Source organism: Falco cherrug, chromosome 8 (genome assembly GCF_023634085.1).
Source record: "Falco cherrug isolate bFalChe1 chromosome 8, bFalChe1.pri, whole genome shotgun sequence".
Classification (NCBI taxonomy): Eukaryota; Metazoa; Chordata; class Aves; order Falconiformes; family Falconidae; genus Falco; species Falco cherrug.
Genome location: NC_073704.1, coordinates 8,112,682 through 8,133,573, shown reverse-complemented (window position 1 = coordinate 8,133,573; position 20,892 = coordinate 8,112,682). Strand labels below are relative to the sequence as shown.

The 20,892-nt window shown below is 51.5% G+C and overlaps 1 protein-coding gene across 1 annotated transcript; it reads left to right on the top strand.

Annotated features, from left to right (window-relative positions):
- The first annotated feature begins 595 nt into the window (after positions 1-595).
- Positions 596-3,017, top strand: GBX2 (gastrulation brain homeobox 2). The gene is made up of 2 exons (XM_055718817.1): positions 596-1,300; positions 1,711-3,017. Exons 1-2 carry the CDS (start codon positions 790-792, stop codon positions 2,232-2,234), a joined length of 1,035 nt encoding a protein of 344 aa, XP_055574792.1. The 5' UTR covers positions 596-789; the 3' UTR covers positions 2,235-3,017.
- The last annotated feature ends 17,875 nt before the right edge of the window (positions 3,018-20,892 follow it).

Sequence of the window (20,892 nt, the reverse complement as noted above, 5' to 3'; positions counted from 1 at the left end):
ATCGCTTTTAATTCTGCCGTGTTGCTGAATGGCTCTTTTACATAATTGCAGAAGCAATTTCAAAGCCAAGCCAGGGGCTGACTTTACCCAGAACCACATGGAGCCTATTTGGGGGCTTTTCAAAAAAAAAAAAAAAAAAAGGGGGGGGGGGGAGAGAGAGGGAGAGAAAAGCATGAATAAAATGGTGTGTTTTTTTTTTTAAAAAAGGGGGGGCTCAGTGCTTTGGAGGCACCAAATTGGTGTGTCTGATGGGGAATGTCACACGCCCTGGGGGAGCGGGGCACCCCGCGGAGGCCCCCGACGGCACCGCGGGCCGCCAGTCCCCGGCGGAGCGTCCCAGGCGCGGGCCCGCGGGGCAGGGCGCGCTCCCGCGCGGGCCGCCCCGTCCGGCGGCCAGCAGGCGGTGGGTGGGGAGGAGGGGGCGGAGGAGGTGCTGGAGGCGTGGCCAAACCGCCCGGCCCCTCCCCGCCCCCCCTCCCGCCCAATGGCAGGCGGCGGCGGCGGCCACGTGGGGCGGGCCGGGTTCCCAGCCGGGCAAAATGTGAATGGGCGCGGGGGAGCGCGGGCGGGCAGAGCGGCGCGGCGGCGGCGGCGGGCGGGCTCCGCGGGGGCGCACGGCGGCGGGCGGGGGGCCAGCCCCGATGTGCGGGCGGCGGCGGCGGGCCGCGGCCCCGCTCCGCCCCGGCTCTGCCCCACGCGTGGGCGCTGCGCGGCTCTGAGGAGGAGGAGGAGGAGGAAGAGGAGGAGGAGGAGGAGGAGGAAGGTGGTCGCTCCCGCCGCCGCTCCGGCATGAGCGCGGCTTTCCAGCCCTCGCTGATGATGATGCAGCGCCCGCTGGGAAGCAGCACGGCCTTCAGCATCGACTCGCTCATCGGCAGCCCCCCGCCGCCCGCCCCCGGCCACTTCGTCTACACCGGCTACCCCATGTTCATGCCCTACCGACCCGTGGTGCTACCGCCGCCCCCCCCGCCGCCCCCGGCGCTACCGCAGGGCGCCCTGCAACCGGCGCTGCCCCCCGCGCACCCCCACCACCACCAGCTCCCCAGCCTGCCCACGGGTTTCTGCTCCAGCCTGGCTCAGGGCATGGCCCTCACCTCCACCCTCATGGCCACGCTGCCCGGCACCTTCCCCGCCTCCCCCCAGCACCAGGAGGCCGCCAGGAAGTTCGCACCCCCGGGTAACTTCGATAAAGCCGAGGGGATACCCCCGGACGGCGGCGGCGACGATGGCAAAGCCTTTCTGGGGAAGGATGGAGCCCTCCTGCCCTTCCCCGCCGCCGACGCCGTCCAGGCCTCCCTCGGTGAGTGAGCGCCGGCGCCGGCGGGGGGGAGCGGGGACCCGCTGCCCGCTGCGCGCATCGCCCCCGGCGGGGCGGGCTGGGAGGGGGTCGGGGGAGGGGGCGGCCCCGGGGACGGGGGACCCCCGGGAGGAGGCAGGGCTGACCCCGGGAGTCCGGTGGCCGCAAGGCCGGGGAGGAGGAGAAGGGAGTTTTCGAGACCCTGCCGCTTGAAAAAAAAAAAGAATAAAATATAGCCAACGGAAAGCCACGCGAAACAGAACAAAACAAAAAAAAAAAAAGGGGGGGGGGGAAAACCAAGCTCACCCCCAAACCCGACAATTTTCGGGTGATGGAGCTGCAGGCCGGGGGACGCGGTGGCTGGGGGATGGAGGGTACCAAGTGCTAACGAAAGGCCTCTGCTTCGCTTCCAGCCGGGGCTCTCCGGGGCCAGGGGAAGGAGGACCCCAAAGCAGAAGAGGACGCGAAAGGCAAGGAGGAAAGTTTCTCCATGGACAGCGATCTAGACTATAGCTCGGACGACAATATCCCCGGCCAGGCGGCTCACAAGGAAGAGGACTCTGGCAACGCGCTGGAGGAAAACCCCCAAAACCCCCCCAGTTCCACCAACACCACATCCACGGGCAAAAACCGGCGGAGGCGAACAGCCTTCACCAGCGAGCAGCTGCTGGAGCTGGAAAAGGAGTTTCACTGCAAAAAGTACCTGTCCCTGACGGAGAGGTCCCAGATCGCTCACGCCCTCAAACTCAGTGAAGTGCAGGTGAAAATCTGGTTCCAGAACAGACGGGCTAAATGGAAACGGGTCAAGGCGGGCAATGCCAACTCCAAGACAGGGGAGCCCTCCCGAAACCCTAAGATCGTGGTACCCATCCCGGTGCACGTCAGCAGGTTCGCGATCAGGAGTCAGCATCAGCAGCTGGAGCAAGCCCGACCCTGATCTCTCCCTACGCTCAGAGCCACAAGTTTTTGAGGGAAAACTTTCCAAATCGGGGTTTAAAAGCAACCCACCCGAGAAAGAAAAATAAAAAAAAAAAAAAGGAAAAAAAGAAAAAGCAAAACCCCCCTAAAGCAAACAGCAGCCAACGAGAAGAAAATCCCACGCGAGCACACGGCAAATCCCCGCCACGAGCGAACTTTAAAGCGAAACTTCCCGCTTACCGAGTCAAGCGAGAGCCTGCGAAGGAAGGAGGCTTGGGAACTGTTGTGGTTCGGAGCAGGAATACCAAACCCTGGAAGAGACACAGATATTTATTATTACGCTGCCCCGCTTTGTACATACCCGTGCTCCTCGGCCGCGACGGGGCCCACGGATGCGGTATGGTGTCGGCACCGGACCCAGCAGCGCTTTGCCCGTGTCCCCCCCGCACCGCAGGGACCCCCCCCCCCGCCGACCCCGCAGCGCGCCTTTAGCCATCTTTTGGGTTTTGTTTCTTATCGGGGGCGAAAGGTAAAAAAAGACGAGAGAACAAAAACGAAAGAAAACTAAGAGTTTCATTTCATGCCTTTTTTATTGTTTGGTTTTATTACCGATGGCTGAGTGGCAGGCGCTGGGGGACGATTTTTTAAATATATTTTTTGCCTGGCTTTCTGTCGATTTGGTTTGCCTATTCTATCAAGCCATGTTTAAAAGAGAGAGAGAAAAGGGGGGGGGGGAAAGCACGATCTTCTCTATTGTGTTTAATTTATTTCAATGTAGCTTATTTCCTTATAAGTTATGAAATTTAAAAGCAAACTAAGTCTTGTGAATAAAAACCGACAAAGAAAGAAAAAAAAGAAAAAAAAAAAAAAACCCTTCCATCCCCCGGCTGTTCTGTCCAGAATTTGGCGTTGAGCTGATTTTTCTTTTCCCCTCCTGCGCTGCCGGAGCGGAGCGATGCTGCTCTCGCCTGTTGTTTTTTTTTTTTTTTTTTGCGAAGCCACGTTTATTGTCGGGGAGGGGGGGAGACGGGCAAAAGTTTCCCTTTTTTGGGGAGGAGAGGGTGTGTGGGAAAGCTGGGAAAAGGTTTTTCGTGCGAGTAAATGTGGATGCCTTCGACCGGGAGGGGGGGGGGGCAGGAGCACCCCCACATTCCCCCCCGGCAAGCCGGCGGGTCCCAGCCCCCTGGTTTTGGGGGCGCAGCCAGGGCACGGGGGCTGAGGCGCAGCGAGCCGAGGGGGAGTCGGGGCCGGAGGGTCCCGCGTTCCTACCGCCCCCCCTCAACACTCCCCCCCCGCATCTTTTTCATCCTTTTCATCACGGTTTTTTCTCCCATTTTACACATCCCGGCTGCATCCGCGCCGGTGACACCGTATCGTTGGCGGCAGCGGCCGTTAGGAATTGGAAAGCGTTCATTATTGCCCGAGGAAAACGGTGGTGCCAGGGGGGAAGGGGGGGAGGGGGCTACTAAAATTAAACTAGGGGGGCATTCAAGGGAGCGACTCGCTCCCGAGGTAACGGCGAGGCTGCCGGGGCAGACTCCGGCGAGTAAATCAAGGCTTGGCGGTGGTCACATCATTTATAGCCCTTGCACTTCATCATGTATTTATTTATTTATTTATTATTATTTCGTGGCGCGGGGCTCGGAGGGGGCCGGCGGCGGCTTCGGGGGGTGGGGGTAGGGTGGAGCGGGGTGTCCTGGCTCCCCTCGCCCACCCGTCGCCCACCGAAGCCCCCGGCCCCGGGCCCCTGCCTGCCCCATGGGCAGCCGCGGACGCGCGGGGGCTGGTGGCAACCCACGGGAAAATCCAGCTTGTTTGGCAGCCGCCGCCACTGCCTGCTCCTTTGCCTCATTCCAAAAAATATTATTATTATTTTAAAAGAATACTACTTTTTGGTTTCGTTTCTAGGCGGGGCGAGGGGAGCGGGGAACCGGGGCACGCGTGGGGAGGTCCCGTCCCCCCACGCCTCCCCCGGGCTTCCCAGCACTGGTTCTCTTCGGAGCGTTCGGAGCGCTTTTTTTTTTTTTTTTTTTTTTTTAATACTTTAATTTTTTTTGATCTGCTTTTGGTGCAAAGGGGCTGCTGCTCGGGAAGCGCCGCAATCAGGAGCCGGCTCGGGCGAGCAGCAGCCTGGCTGTACCCCTCCACGGGGGGTGGGGGGTGTATTTTAGGGAGGAGCAGCTGCTCCTCACCCGTGTCCCCCAGTCCCCCGTCCCCCCCACCAGGGCAGCCTCCCTTCTACAAGCCAGCATCTGCCCCAGGTGCAGGAAAGTTCTTTGCTCCGTGGGTTGGGGTCCCCCATCGCCCCCCCATTAGCAGGAGTGGGGCTTTGGGGCTGGAGGGGGGCGCCCCGGGCCGGGGGCCGGAGGAGAAGGAGATAAACAAGCGAGGGGGTTGATAGCTGTCATCATCACCATCATCATGGCTTTCATTTGGCTGCCTAATGAGTCAGATCACAGGCAGAGAGAAAAATTGTCAATCGCCCAGGCTCTAATGAATTTTTTTGCAAATTGTAATCAAGCCAGGCCGTCTCAGCTCGCTGATTAATGAGACCCAGGAGGCCCGGCCAGCACCTCAGCTTTTTATTCCATCCCGTCCTCCCTGCACTAAATTAACAGCAACTTGTCTGAGCTTCAAATTAACTCCCAATGATTAATTCTGATGGGGGGGTCTGAAGAATAGCTCGTCCTAATAGGCACTGGCCTCTGATGCTGTTTGAAATTAATACACTTCCCCTTTGGCTGCCGGCTTTAATCCAAGGTTGGGTTTTGACATCACTATATTTGTTGTTACAATAAATTCCTCTTACATCTGCAGATCAAATAATTGCGCTGCTCGGGGAGCGCAGCAGAAATGCCGGCCCGCTTCGCAGCAGCCTGAAGTCGTAGGGGAAGGAAAGCTGCCCTCTCCTCTCTGCTTCACCTCCAGCCTGCCTTAGGAAACCCCCTTTTTTCATTGATTTATAAATATACACACACATTTTGAAGCCACCGCTGTTCAGCAGCACTGGGATGCAGCAGCCGGAGGAGGCGACCCCTCTCCGGCGGGGCGAGGAGCATGCTGCCTCGCTCTTAAATAAGACATCAACTGCTTTTAAATCCGCCCCCCCTCACCCCCTCACCGCAGCAACCCGGCAAACTCACCGCATGCCAGGGCTGCCGCAGAGGCCAGACAAACTCAGCGCATGCCAGGGCCGGGGGGGGATGGGGACGAATCCAGCTGCGACCCCCACTTCCTCGGAAGGGGCAGCTCTGCCTTCCGCCTTGTTTCTGTTTGTATTGACTTAATTGGTTTAATTATTTCAGCTGGGACTAGGCAGGCTCAGCTTTGTGCCCCTCCTGCCCCCGGGTTGTGGCTACCCTGCCGACAAGGACCCCTTTGTGCCTGGGCAGGGGGTGCCGGACCCCCTCTCAGCCCTCTGCTGGGGTTATCCCCCCTGATGGCAGGGCTTCCCTGCCGAGCATCCACCAGAGTGGGGCTGACCCCAATATCTGGAGGGGTGGGCGAGGGGGTCCATACCCTTGCTGGGAATAAGCCCTGCAAGGACTGAGCATCCCTCCCCATTCCCCAATGGGTGCAAGTTACTCCCTGCAGAAGACACCCACCCCTCCGGGCTCGCTGTCCTACAGGATCGGGCCCCCTCTGTGCGCTTCCACAGGGCTGTATCAATCTTCATCCACAAGGAAGAGAGCGATGAGGCCGATAAGCGGCCGCCAATGCAAATTCCCGCCGTCACCGTCATAAAGCACCCGGCACCCTGACACACAAAAGCAACACCATATGTACGAAGACAACCTGTATGAATTATAAATTGCATCATAAAAATTGATTGCCTATCCCAACCCTTCAGAAACATACGTGGTGTGTGTGTGTGAGAAATCCCCCCCCTAGTCCAGGCAGAAACCCACCCTGTGCCCGAACTGGCTGCCCCACGACGGGAGGGGATGCTCTACCAAGCCACCCTGCATCCCTCGTGGGTGCGAGGTCCCTTCCCGTCCCCCTCCCAGCCGCTGCGGGATGCTCGCCCGCCCCTTGCTTGCTCTTTTCTCCCTCCCGTTACGCCTGGCCCATAGAGAGCCTTAATCTATTTATTTCAAGCCACTTCATCCTCTCTCCCGCTTTTGTCCCGGCCCCAGCCTCTGGCTTTGTGGCAGGACCGCTGAGGTTTTAAAAGCCCCTTCCCCTATAGTTTGAGGTCTCCTTGGCTGCCTGAATTACAATGGCTAAAACAGGATTACACTGACCTGATCCTATTAAACTCGCCAATCGATCTGTGCCGCCCTCCCTCCGGCTCTGCAAACTTACTCGCCCAACTTTCCCTGGGGCTCAGCCTGTGAAGAGAAGCGAAAGGCCGCTGTTCCAAGCAGGCCTGATGGAGAAAGGATGGATAGAAGCTATGGGGTTTTTTTTAGTTTGGTGTTTTGGTTTGGTGGGTTTGTTTTTTTTTTTTTTTTTTTTTTTTTTTTTGAGCCACGTGGATTTTAAAGCTCTGCTTTAGCTCCCAGCATCTCATCCCACAAAGAAAAACATGGTGTTTTCTTGGTCTTGCAGGTGCCCTGACTCCCAGCCCCAGCAGGAGATTAAGTCATACAGATAAATCATATGGAAAGGGGTTTTTTAGCTATAAGCGAAATGATCCTCACTCCCTTTGGTAAGGGCAGCCCTGAAGCTGCCTGCTGTGGGGCACGTAGGCTCCTGGTCCTCCTTCTACAAGCAACCCGATGTGGAGAAAACCCCCAGGAATAAACAGCCTCAGCCCCTCACTGCGATGCTGAGCATGCCAGACTGAAGGCTGAATGAGGGCTGCCCTGCGAGCCCCTCTGGTACCCGCCGGGCTGGGCCCCCGCTGCAGCCACCTGAGCATCTCCCCGCCAGTGCCTGGTACTCCCCTGCACCCAGAGAACCGCGTCACTGGTGCAGGCAGGGCTGACCCCGCAGCGAGTCTTTCCTCCCTTTATTTTTAAAAGGAGCAGAGGAAGAGGAGCGCAGACCTGGTTTAACGACGTTTTTCTTCGTCAGCAGGTAAACGGACCTCGAATCGTCAGCATTATCCGCTGCCAGGGGATGCTCTGCATCGCCACGGTGCTAGGGCATGCCACCATCTGGGGAGGAACGGGCGCCTGGAATTAATCCCCTGCCATCCCCCGGGAAAATAATTACAAGGCAGGGGAATAATCTAAAAATGGCAGTAAAATATGGGGTGTTTATGCTGACCTGCCAGGATGACTGAATTAGTGGCAAGGGGCCTGAATTAGTGGCAAAGGGCCTATCGCCGACTCTGGGGGAGAAGTTTAAACGCTCAAATCCTATTAATTAACAGAGCAAAAGACAAACTGGGGACTCCCATTTATAATTTTCTAGGAGCGTGTTATCAACAGCGAGGAGCTGGAGCTCATAGGGTGAATATGTCTTGCCAAGTGCCTGGAGCTTTTCCCTCTTCACATCCCCAACCTACTCTAAGGGGTACCAAGACCCCAGAAATGGCCTCCCTAAAAGGGGCATTACCAGTGACTCATTTTTTTTTTTTTTTTAAAGGTAATGTATCCTGGGACTATCTGGGGTAACAAAAACTGCATCTGCCCGAGTCTAAATAGAAATCTTTGCTGTTTTCTTTCCACTTGGGGTCCTGTTTAAGATGTCTGTTCTTGCTGCAGAAGCATCCAAACTCAGAAATGATGTGGGAAAATGTGGGTATGGCCCCCAAACCCTCTTGAGAGACGTCTGCCTCCCTCGCTGGTATTCCCACAACAGCCAAAAGAAGCCACGGGCATGGTTATACAAATTAAGTAATTGCTTTGTTTTTTGCTGGCAATGTTGACTCAGAGAGAACCAGCCCACTTCTTTGGGCAAGGGCAACACACCTCTTCACCCAAAACCCTCTTGTGCACATCCCTGAAGCATCTTCAGGGTATGTCCATCACTCCAAATTTGGCAACCAGGGGTAATATACCCTGTGAAATACACAGCTCCCACCCACCTCCCCCACAACCCCCTACATTAAAATTACCAGGTCACTCTCCTGCCAAATTTCAAAGCCCTGCATCAAAGCTGGAAGGCACCTAAGAGTTTTTAAGTAGCCATAATCAATTTTTTTTTCTCGACTGCTTGAAAACAAAAAACCAACAACTTTTGCTTATTGTTTGTCAACCAAAATATCAAGAGGATTAGGGTTGAAATTGTCTCTGCCCCCCAAACCCCCCCCCCCCCCCCAAAACAAGACAGACCCCTAGCACGCAGCAACATACCCCAAATAATTAAAACACTGTGCGACCCCAGTGGTGAGGACCAGTGCAAAGAGGTACCCAGCCCAACTGGCACCAGTAATGGCACCTTTCTGCCCACCCGCAACCAACATTCATCTCTTTGCATGGAGAGGATGGATGATAGCAGAGACCTTCTGCAAACCATTGCCACTTGTAGATAGGCCACTGAGCGCTGAACATTTACAAATAGCCTGTTCATTGCTAAGAAGCCACTCGGGCTTTCATGAACATCATTATGGCCATGGTCTAATAGCATCTATCAAAAACATTGCCTTTCTGAATTAGGGTAATGGTCATTTTTAAGACACACATCTGTATTTTTTTTAAACAGATGCTTGGCTCCTAAGCCCACGACTGCTATTTCTCCCCCTCCCCAATTATTTTCATATTTCCCCATTTCCAAAGCGGCAATAAGTTCCCGCAAAAGAAGGGTAATAGGAAGTCTCTCTCTAAGAGAAATTGTTAATTTGGGATTTATAAAGGACTTTCCTTAATGAATAATAGTTGAGATCGATCTGTCTTCCTGCCTCATTCTGCAAAGTAACATTTGTAAAGTAAGGTGATCCCAATTACTCCCTCTAATAACCCTCTCCAGCAAGAGATTTCAGAGCCACAACCATGAAACCCGCCTGCCTGCCTCCGCTCCCCCGGTGCCGCGAGCATCGCCTGCATCGGAGCTTCCTTGCTTCATCCAGCTGACGATCCCCCATCTCCCTGCCTGGCTTGGACCGGCTCCATCATCTGAAAACCCCAGGGTGGGATGCCCCGCAGCCCCCCAAGAGGGATGCTCTATCTGGCCCTGCTGGTTGTCAGCATCTGGGAGATCCCACACAGGGATTGTCACCCCTCGTCACCAGGGTGCCAGAGTCCAGAGGGGAGCTGCAGCCCCTCAGAATGCCCAGTGCTCTGACACTCACCCACCTCCTGGCTTATCAGAGAGAGGAGACTGAGAAATGATTCAACTACTGTCCGTAAGTGCCTTCATGGGGAGAAAATACTGGCACTAAAGGGCTCTTGTATCAACAGGAGGACGGCAGCATGAGGATCGATGCTGGTAGCTCAAGCCAGACAGACTCAAACTAGAAGCAAGGCTTCTTTTTCCTTCATTTTGCTGAAAATATGGAGGACTGTTCATGATCAGAGCAAACTATCAAGGCATGAGGGGCCTCTCCAGCCCCTGGGGTCTTCAGCTTCAGGCTGGGTGCAGCCAGGGAAGAGATGCTTTGGCTAAGAACAGGTTTTTGCCGTAGCAAGTGCCTTCTCCAGCTGTTTTGCCATGTCTCTCATTTCATTCTGCCTCCCTTCCCTTTGGTTCCTCTCTGCAGCAGGGAATGAAGGTGTGGAAATTCCATTTGCTTCCTTTCTTTGGTTGGTGCCATTCCACACGCATGTCCCCGTCCCACATCCAGAGACAGGTGGGACTGCTGGTGGTACAGCAGCCAAGGGAAGGGACACTTTCACCATGCATTAATTATTAAGTCCTGTTTCCCTGGCTCCCCAATACTTGGGAGGGAAGCAGGCTCTGCCACAGCACCAGAGCTCCCCTTTCTCTTTGCCTCTGTTCCAGAAACACTCCACATCAGCCCAGAGATGCTCCAGCAAAACACTAATGCCACTTCCCTGATAATTCCAGGAGAAAAGAACATTCCAGAAAAAATCCCCCCCCCCCCCTTTTTTTTTTTAAAAAAAAAGCAAAATAAAATTCTCTTCTATATTGCCTTTGTGCAGCTGGAAGGAACTAAGAAGCGCAAGTTGTAAGAGGCTTGCTCTGGGTCACCTTCAAAAGAGGTGACCCACGGACGACACTGCCTTTAGACGCCTTGTCCCTGCCACAAGGACTATTTTGGGTGTTTGAGCTCTGTTACACTGCCGGCAAAGGGCAGAACATGCCCCTTTCTATCCTTGCCTGCAAGCATTCTCCTCCTGGTGAGCCAGAGCTGGTCCCAGCTGGGCACAGCGCTCAGACCCTCCCTCACCCCACAGGGAGGGGATGCTGTGGGTACCACCCTGCCCGCATCTGAGCTCAGGCACTCACCAGGCACATTTTGCCAGCTCCGAGTGCTGGAAAGAGTGAAATCCTGATATATTTGTTCACCTGGCACAAACCTCAGCACTGTCAGCATTAACTGGCCAGGCCGATTAGTGGCAGCCATCAGCCAATAAATAAATTGGAACCATCTCCAGACCTGATTAGCTTGCTAATTAAGCTCAGTTACAGGGAAATCTGCAGTCAATCAGCCCGGCCATTACCAGTTGGATCTGCAGAGCGGGAGCTGTTGATGCTGCATCTCTGGTGGGGAGAAGGAGGAGGGGAGCATGCTGGGGGTGGGAAGGAAGGTGGTACTGAAATCTGCTTTCTTCAGCAGCCATTGGAGATGCTCATCTGTCTGGGATGATTCCCGGCAGCCTTCCGTGCCCCAGTGCTTGCTGGGCTCCTGCCCTGATGCTGTCGGGGGGGATTGCCCCGTTCTGCTTCAGTCGCCAAGCTGCTTGGCAGCACAATCCCTTTCCAGTCCACAAACTCCCAGAAAATGCAGAATGCCTCCAAAGACAGCCCATTTGGAAGGATAAACACAGGGCTAGGAGAGTATTTTTTTTTTTTTTTTTTTTTGGCTGGGCCAGGCTGCTTCCTCCCCCTTTCCCGCAGCGATGTGCAGCTCTGACACCTCACTCCAGCTCTTCCCTCCTGCACCCAGCCAGCACTTGGGGACTTGCACTAAAATGCTGATGGACATCTTCATCCCAGCACAGAAGCTGAGGGCTCTCAGTGGTTTCTTCTTGCTTGCAAAACAGATGCAACATCCCCTGTATGGCCCAAAGCAGAGGTAAGATTTTCAAGACACGTGCCCATCCGTTACTGTCAGTGTTGCAGGACAACGTGTTTTTGGCATTTGGGGACCTCCTTGCTCCCTCCAGCTGCAGCCTCCCCATCTTGGCAGCTGCCAAAGGGCATCAGGCATTTGCTTTTCTCTCTACCTCATCCTTGCTCCAGCTCTGGCAACTTCAGGCCGCACTTGCTTCATTAGGTGGAAATACCTGGCCTTTGATTTCTGCTAATGCTCCAAAATGATGTGAATTGTTCGCTCCTGCGCCGAAGTGACAACAAATAGTTATTTCCTATTGCAAAACATGATCAGGAGATTCTCTTTAACTGAGCAACGAGCAGCCCTTGGTGTTGGCAGCACCAACGCCAAGCCATTTCTTAAAAGGCTTCAGCAAACCCCAGGCATGTTACTTTCCCTCCGAGCCCAGCGTTAATCCGCTGAGGAATGGGAAAGCCCTGCAGATGGGCTTTGCAGCTCTGCATCCCTCCATCACACCTGCCCCACGGCACAGCATCACCTTTTTTTCTTCTGCTGCTTTAGCTTTCCTCATTCTCTCTTTGGCAAATGCAAGGAGTCTCCCTGGCTTAAAAACAAACAGATCTGGAAGTCAGGGAATGGAGATTGGTGGGGGCAGAATGCAAATAAATAAGTGCTAATTGCTGGCAGTGGCACTGCCTGTCGGGCGAGGTTATTGTGGCTGCATTTATTGGCCAATTAAGGGCTTTACTGGAAGTTAGGCGAGATAAATGACTGCCTGGTGGGTTTCCCCGTCCTGGCATGGGTTTGTGGTTTTCCTACTGCACATTTAGTGGTTTCACCAGGAGTAACCACGTTTCCTTAATGTGCCCTCCCAGTAACTCCCGCAGTCTGTGCTCTCTCTTTATGGTTGGACTTGGTGGTCTTAAAGGTCTTTTCAAATCTAAACGATTCTATGATTCTCTGAAGTCATGTTCTGGGCATCGCTCAGGTGGGAACTGCAATGCTATAGGAATATTTCACTGGGGAAAACCCACATTGCCTGCTTCTCCCTGCAAGCACCACCTGCTTCCGATCCATCATAGAAATAGAGAAAAAAGGGCATAAGGATGAGCTGAAAGGCAGGTGATGCTGAGCTCGTACGAGCTTTGTGTGAGGCTTGCTGCTCCCCAGCCTGGATTTCTGCTGGGGTTTTTCACAGTCAGGTTTTTCACATCAAGCCCCTGAGCAGCATCTCTGGACACCACTCCCACCTCCTGCCACCAAGTCCCTGGGCAGCTCTGGGCCCGGCCTGTGCTGCCCTTGGGAAGGGCCTCCAGGGAGAGAAGCTGGGCCAAGGTCACTCCGACCCAGGGCTGCCACCGCCACCTTTCTCCCCAGGGCAGGGCAAAGGGAGGAGGGAGGAAGGTGGCCGTAGCTCTTCACCACCGTTGTGGTTCAGCCGAAGAACTCCTAATGCGGGATGCTGAGGATGCGCAAAGCTTTCAAGAGATTCAGGAGATCAGCCAAACTGGTGGAAGAGAAATCCTCTGAGGATTACTAAACTCACTGAAAACAGGTGTCTCCAAAGTCCATGAACTTTAAGCAGTTACAGACTGGGGGAAATACACAGAAAAACTTCCAAATGATCTAATTTTACACTCTCCTCCAGCGTTGGCTTTTGACTGCAGGTGGAGAAAAAGTGTTCGTGTGGGTGGATCTTTGACCTGGCTCTTTAAGGCTACCCTTACCTGATATTCATGAAGCGTAAAATGTTTTCCTTTTCTTATGAAAACAGCTGAATTTGGGAGAGCTTGGCTGTCTCCTGGAAAACAAAGCTGTTTACCAGGGAGGGTCAACTCCATCCTCTCATCGCAGTGCTTGTGATCACTGTATGTACTGTCCTCTACCATCTCACCCCATTGCTCCCTTGATGCCAGTTTGGATGTGTGTTAAAGAACAAATAAGAAACAGCAAAACTGCCAAGGGAATATTCTGAACAAGGGCTAAAGGCACGCAGTACCTACAGAGCAAGTGTCTTCTGGGCTCTGCAGCAGGTATCTTGACCTGGTGCTCCCAGCACCCACCAGAGTTAATCCTTTGCAGGCAAGGGTGGAAACGCACAGCAAGGCCTTATGGCAGAGCAACAGTCCAGTCCTTACAGTAATTGCTTTTTTCTTAAAAAAAAAACAAAAAAAGAAAAAAAGAAAAGAAAAAAGAAGAAAAGGGGGTGTTTCCCCCTACTCCCATTATGGGAATCAGTAGTTCTCCCTCAAAATCTCTTTCTGGCCCCTGCTGCTTTGCAGTAAGATACTTTCTTTTCTGTCTAGGCATCTGCGAATGCCACCAGCTGGGAGCGTTTCAGGGGTACATAGGGGTGGGCTTGAGGTAGGGCGAGAAATGTAGGCATGAAAAGCATCCTGAAATCTGCTCCATCACCCCTGGCTCCAGGAGAAGCAGGCCCTGAGGAGGGTTGTTAGAGAGAGCGAGCAGCCAGCCATGCCCATCACAGATCAACCCCCCTGCCCCTTTAGGAGGGGAGGGACAGATGATTCCTAAAAAAAGCCCTCCTATAGCTTTACACCCAGGGGGAATCCAAAACAAGTTCCCCCATGTTCGAAGTTCACAATTCAAATTCTGGGAGAACAGAAAGCACCCGCCTCCTCTGCTTCAGTGCTGGTAGGATGTGTGATGGGATTAATCAGGGTGGGAAAACCTTGCAAGAACAAAGGCATACAGCTGCTACATGACAAAACAGTGATGTAGACCCCCAAAAAGGAAAAAAAATACACATTCTCAAGCAGTTCTGCAGTTTTTCAGCCCCTGCCAGTGCTAATACAGCCTCCCTGGAGCACCTGGAGAATTGAAGAGCAGAAAAGGCAATGGAAAACCTCCTCCGAACGCCAAACAAAGCCCTGTCAGACAGGACAGAACTGACAGCTCCCTGCAGGTGGGAGACCTGGTGGGATGGGCAATAACCTGAAGAATGAACAGATTTAGGCCAAGGCACAAGCAGACGTAAAAGATAAATCCAAAACCCCCCAATCCCATACTGTGGGCAGTCCTGCTCTATCCATGAAGATGCAAGCTCACCTTTCTAGTCTTGGCCAGGTCTTCTCTTGAGCAAAATCACACTGCAGCCAGGTCTCTGGTCCCGTGATGCATCAGAAAACTGGTCCATCTTGGCGTCTGTTTTGACCATGCTGTCCTTTGGCATCAGCCCATGCACCGTGTTAGGTGCAAGACCAGTGTGAGAGACACCCCCAGTCCGCTGCTTCTCCACTGCTTATCTACGGCTATCACATCCCCCTCCTTGTGTCTCGGGAAATTCCCTACTTTTCCCACCTTTTCACAGCTCTACTCATTTCTGAACATCCCCGATTTCTTTGTCTTTTGCAAAGCTGGACAAGCACAGATTGCCAAACTGTAGCATTGGCTCTCTTGCTCCACAGTGCCCTTATGGATCTTAAAATCTTACATTTCCTTCTTCACCTCAGGGCACGTTATTTAAATAATCTCCCCTTTTCCCCCATTAATGCACATCTACCAAATTTTATCTGCTGTGCTCTGTGTACCCACCTTAACACCACACTGACACCACTAATGGTATCGCCCAGCCGGGACACACATGCTGGTGCTGGCAGGGACCCTCCTGGCGTGTGGCTATCTGCCAGTTTGCTCGGGGGAAACCCATCCCTCTGGCTCCCCTCTCCATCCCATCCTTCCACCTTCTGCATCAGGACAATATTTTGCCTTCTCCTTGGGCCTACCCGGATTCCCGATTTCTTCTTGTGATGTACTCAGGCCAAGACCTTTAAAAATGTAAATAAATGTCAATCAGTTGCCCATTGTTCGGGGCTTTAAAAGACTTGTTCAGAGAAGCCTAATAGAGAGCCATGATTTTCCTTCGAAGAAGTGATTGGACCATACCATATCATGACCTTAAAGATGTTTTATTATTCTTATTTTAAATGATCATTTCAACCAATTTAGCAGATACAGATGTAACCGTTACCGGCCTAATTCCTTGGATCTCCTCCAGAGACTCTTAAAGCCTAGGTGCAACATTTACTACTCTCTCTTCCTCGGGGAGAATAACTGTTTTTAATGAAAGCTCGCATATTTTTGCTGGGAGATCTGTCATTCAGTTCATAAGCACTTTCAGAACTCTTAGATATACACCATTACGGTCCGGTTGACTTATTGCTTTTTAATTTATCAATTTGCACCATTACCGGCTCTTCTGACATCCCAGGTCTTCGATAATACTTCATCTTTATTACTGGCAAAGAGTGACAGTATCTCATCATTAACACGAGAAGAAAGTGGGGCCAGGGCAGGTGTATCTCAATAACATGGCAATGAAGACTCAAGCAAAGAAGCAAGCTGCGACGAACAAGTTTTCTTGTCTTTATTAGAAAGAGACCTATACAATATAGCAGCCTCTCTCTGCAGTACTTTACAACTTTTTTTCCTTTTTTTTATTTTTTTTTAACTTTAATTATTCAGAATACTGTACAGCTGACACAAAAATCTCAACGTGGAGAGAGAGGAAAGGGAAACATAATACAAACTGGCATACTTAATCAAACCAAAATCATATGAAACAACAAGCAAAGCGAAATGTTTGTCAATCGGTTTAATTACAGTACAAACAATATAAATAAAGCATCATTGAGTCATTGTAAAACAAACTTGCTGAATGAGGTAATATAAAAACAACAACAAAACTTTTTTCTTTTTAATAATTTCCACACTGTCTTGTCATCATTTATACATTACTATTTACAGAAACAGAACAAAAAACCCCCCAAACTTGCTATAAAGCCTGCCATGTGCTAGGTATCTTCTGCCTCCACCCCAAGCAGAGGTCTCAGGTGTCCCTACTCACCTGGGCTCCCTTTCTCCCCATCCCAACCAGACAGACAAACGTCACAGAGCAGAGAGACTGAAAGACTTGGGGTCTAAACGCAGCTGAACGTAAAATCTAGCCTTTGCAGGTGGTCACAGGGTATTAAGGAATAAAGGAAAAATAAAACCAGCGTATGCGTCCGCTTCCCAAGTGGTGCCGACAGCGCTTCCCAAAATAAAGGTGCTGGACAGACTGAACCTCAGATCACAACCTCTCTGAAACCAGGGGCTGAACTTGGACTTCAGGGGGGTCAGGGTACAGCCCACCCGTGCCCCACTCTGCTGCCTTGAAGCTGCTTTGCCTCGGCTTGGGCAAAGCGTTCGGGGTACACTCCAACCCTGCTGACATAGAGTGGTTTAAGGCAGCAAGAGCTGCAGAATCGGGCCCCTGGCAACTCCAAACCAGAGTCCAAAGGCAACAGTTACACAAACCAAGTCCCTGGTGTTTTAAAAGACACTCCTCTCCCAAATACCCCTTCAGTTTGTGCACCCACCTAAGCAAGACACCTACAAGTGAAAGATGCTTTTGACACTGAAGTAGTAAATGAGGGCTGGACCGAATGGTCCCCTGGAAACTTGGTATTTCCACGGAGCAAAGGGCCGTGCTTTCAGAGGACGGGTACGTCCTATTTTCCCCATGGACTGGCAAAATGAGCTCAGTAGATTCAACAGAAAATCCAGCTGAAAACCTGGATACACTGGAAAAAATGCTTGGAGGGGTTTTCAACAGGATTTCCAAGTAAATCTTTTGTCACAGGTGCAAGAAGGGGAAATGAAGGACCCTCCCATCATTTCCGTTTCCTACCATACCTTGCTTAGCTCCAGTAAACATCCTTCTCACCCTGCCAGACTTGTCCTCTCCCTATCAATTTCCCCCGATCGAGTATAAACTGAAAGCAAGAGTATAAACAATGTGAACAACACTTGGTCAAGTTTTCCCAGACTACTCGGTATACACGAAGCCTTAGCACACTTCAGCTGAGGTTTGTGGCTCCCTCACAGCAAAATTTTGGGGCCAGACAGTAATGGCCAAGAGGAGGGAGGGATGAGGAGCTGTTGTTGGGGATGAGCCCACCTGGAGACAGCTCCTCAGAAACGTCTCACCACCCTCATCCCCAACTGCCCCAAACACAGCAGCAGGACCCAAAGCATCACTGAATCAGCTACAGAAGGGCAGTCTGCTGGTCCCACACTTAAATTCAGCCACTAAGCTGAGTTTCAAGCAAATTTATATATAAAAAAGGGGCTCTGAGCAACAATTTCTCCATCCTTTTCACCTTTGGAATCTCCTTCCTTGGTGTTTCCCACGATAACAGCCCCAGGGCTGGCGAGCTGGGATTTCCTCTTGCAAGCAAGGGGGCTACGTCAGTCCCGGCGGCCAAGTTAAAGGTTTTCTCAAGTTCAGCGTTGCTGTCTGAAGGAGCTGGACTTTCTGAAAACCTCTGAGGCACGTATCTGTGTGAGTCCTGAGTGCCTGATGGCTCGCAAGAGCCGCAGTAAGCCTGTACTTTGTATTTTGGCATCTCTCCACCCCTTGAGAAGGTGCCTCCCCCTCCTGCCCCTGCCTCCTGCACTCTTGGAAATGGCCGGTCTTACTCAAGCCGGGAAACTTGCCTGTTTAGAAACATCTAACTGAAAACCTGGCTGTAGCTATTGACTTTGATTAGTGTGTAAATGTGCACATGTACATTTCCACAATTGCTAATAGTAATATGTAGAGCATATATGCATATATAAGCACGCACACGCACACCGAATGCGAAGCATGTGTAGTTAGTGACCTCCATGTGATACACCGCCTTTACCTCAGGACTCAGACCACCCTGGCTGCACTTCACCCCCCCAACGCAACTCAACTCAATCCCCAGATCTGGGAACTAGTTGCAAAATAACAACCCACCTTCAGCACCAAAACCCTTCCTCGGTCCTGCATGACCTTGGGGTTTGCCTTCAGCACAGACGCTACCAAGCCGTCCGCTGTGAGGGGTTTTACTCCCTGTACCTTGTCATCTGAGAGGACCAGGGAAGTGTTTTCGATTCTCAGAAGCAAAAACCCACCCATCGGTTCTGGAAAACGGGGCGTACACAAAAGAGCTGGTGGCGCATTCACTGCCAGCAAGCAACATGGTCATCCCAAACGCATGCCATTAGACCTCTGTAAGCATCCCACCCCCACCCCCCAACCCTTCACGTTTTGTACATAACACACAGGTAAAAATTACTAGCTCTGAAGCACTGCAAAATAGTCAATCCTTAGTACTGGAAGCTAAACACACATCCAGAAAAGTTCATGGCCAAGAGAAAGCTGAAGCTCTGCCTGCCAACAGAACTGACCGCTACCGCTTGAATATGCCACAGGGATTTGGGAAATGGGCAGACATACAGAGATGAAGAGGCTAAAACTGTTGAAATGCACAAAGACATTTTCATTTCATCTGCTCACAAGCAAAAGACCTCCCTGTCCCCCCCACCCCGAACATTCAGGGGACGGTAGTAAACGATGTGAGTTAATTCACCCACATATTGCTGTCACCCTGAAATGAAACGCAGGGGCCAAGATGACCAGAAGCATGCCCAGTGATCTGGGGCTTAAGATGGCTCTACAAAAAAAACAAAACAACCTTTTGTTTTCAGAAATCATGCAACCCTCCTCTCAAAACACGAACTATTCACAGCTCCTGAAAATCTTGGCCAAACCCCTTTGAACCTCCCTTTAAAACGTGAGACAGATTCAGTCAAATCAAGGTAAATTGTCACAGGATAAGATCACCTGTTATTTACTTGAAAAACTGTCCCACGGCAAACACCAGAACAAAACCTAGAATATCGTAATACAACAAGTCTACCTACCTACAGGCATTAGATATTTTGCTCTATTACTTCTATATTTTTTCAAAAAAGGAGATTATTTTCTAATAAACCCATTAAAACCAACCTTCTTTTTGTAGCTTAGATTTTGAGAAATCAAAACTCATTGCAGAACCTTTTAACTTGGGGTAGTTTAGTGTTTTTATACCTTGAAAAGAACTTTAATCTGGAGCGGTTTTTTTTTTTTCCCCCCCTGCTATGCAGCAAACACAAGAACATCCAAAAAGGGTTTTCTACGCAATAAACGTTACTCACAAATCACCAAGAATGGAAGATGTTGAAATGAGGATCCAAGACTAATAGCCAGAGATCCCACATACGAACCACTGCAGCAGTCACTGGAGGGGAAGTGAAGATGCTTGACGATGAGATGTGGATGGGCAAGTTGTCTCCTACGCAGCCAAGCTGCGCCAGGTTTGGTCTCCAACGCCGTCCTCCTTTACCATGAGTCCCTTCAGCGACAATGACCACTTGTTCCCTGTTAAGGTGCAAACGCAGCTCCCCGAGACGTTTGGAAAGGGCCCCTTCAGGACCCCCTTGTGAAATCTGTGCTTGTCTCCAACTATTACTACTTTATACTAGAAACTACAAATTACTTCATTTTTCCCGATCTCCATACAAATATAAAAGATGAAGCTATCCAAACCCCATATAATCTAATTATACTACATTACAGTGCCGGAGATCATTTCTAAGTCCGTATCTGCATTCCCACCTCTATTCCTCTCCCTAAGTTACTCAGCTTCTTCTGGCCAAGGGAAATCTCCAAGTGCAGCTAAAGCTTTTTTTGCACTAACACACATAATTTAAGGAAAAAGGGAAAAGATGGCAAATTAAACAATATTAATGTTTACACAGTTGTCATACACTACGCCCAAATGCTTGAAAATCCTCTCTACCTTCCAGGAGCTCACCTGGCTTTCCAAGCAGCACTCAGCTCAGAACGTACCAAGGTTCTCCAAAAAAAGCTTCTCTTCTGCTCCCTTTTAGCAATGAAATTGGAAATCTAGTAGTGGGAGCACTTGGCCTCATCTCTGCACTGGCAGGACCCCAAGTTTTCCCAAGGTTAGATCTTATATCTTCATCAAGAGCGAGGAGAAGCAACCCCTCCTCAAGTCCGGGAATATCACGGTTCAGATGCCAGATAAGACACATCCAACTCATCTCCACTGTTCAACAGCAATTAGCTTAAAATAAATAGAAGGAAAGTGCTGATGTTAATAGCAACGGCTGACTCGCTTCTAGTGTTTTAGTCATCGTGGATGAAGTGCAGAGAAAGGGGGATTTAAAGGTATCTGGGATGATGAAAAGGGTTAAACGGGGGACGCAACAAAACCCACAGCCATGGACTCCATTTTTGGAGCAAACAGCCTTAGCTAACATGTTTCTTCTGGGATTTCTTATGGACTGGATCTCAATTTGTTTTTAATTCGCTCATGACACGCTCAAAGGGCGTAAACAGCTTGGCAAGTGGGTTCCATAAAAGCAACGAGAGGGGCTAAACGTAGACGAAAACCAGAAAACGGATGGGTTAACGGAGTGAAAGCAAGGGGAATGATTCCTGCAGGTTCTCCAAGTGTCGGAACGTATTGCCTGTTTCCGCACCCGGATGGCTTCAAGAACATCCTTTGCAAAGTGCAAACGCATGCCCTGAAAAGCACGCAGAGCCCAGAGACCTCGGCTCACCAAGCCCAGCCCCGCCATGCTCCAGCCATACGGAACTTCATCCTCGCTCTGGGCTGTGGAGGGAAGGGCTCTCTTGTCCTCTCCTGGACCATGCAAGAAGGGGATGGAGTCCCTGCTGGACGGAATTCCTTACCAGGTGGCCTGTCCCACTACCTCAGGAGGTGCCACA

What these genes read in the sequence shown, in the direction of transcription:
- GBX2 (XM_055718817.1), top strand. Translation starts at nt 790, where the DNA reads ATGAGCGCGGCTTTCCAGCCCTCGCTGATGATGATGCAGCGCCCGCTG. An exon ending in CGCCGTCCAGGCCTCCCTCG is followed by an intron (nt 1,301 to 1,710) that starts GTGAGTGAGCGC and finishes CTTCGCTTCCAG; the next exon opens with CCGGGGCTCTCCGGGGCCAG.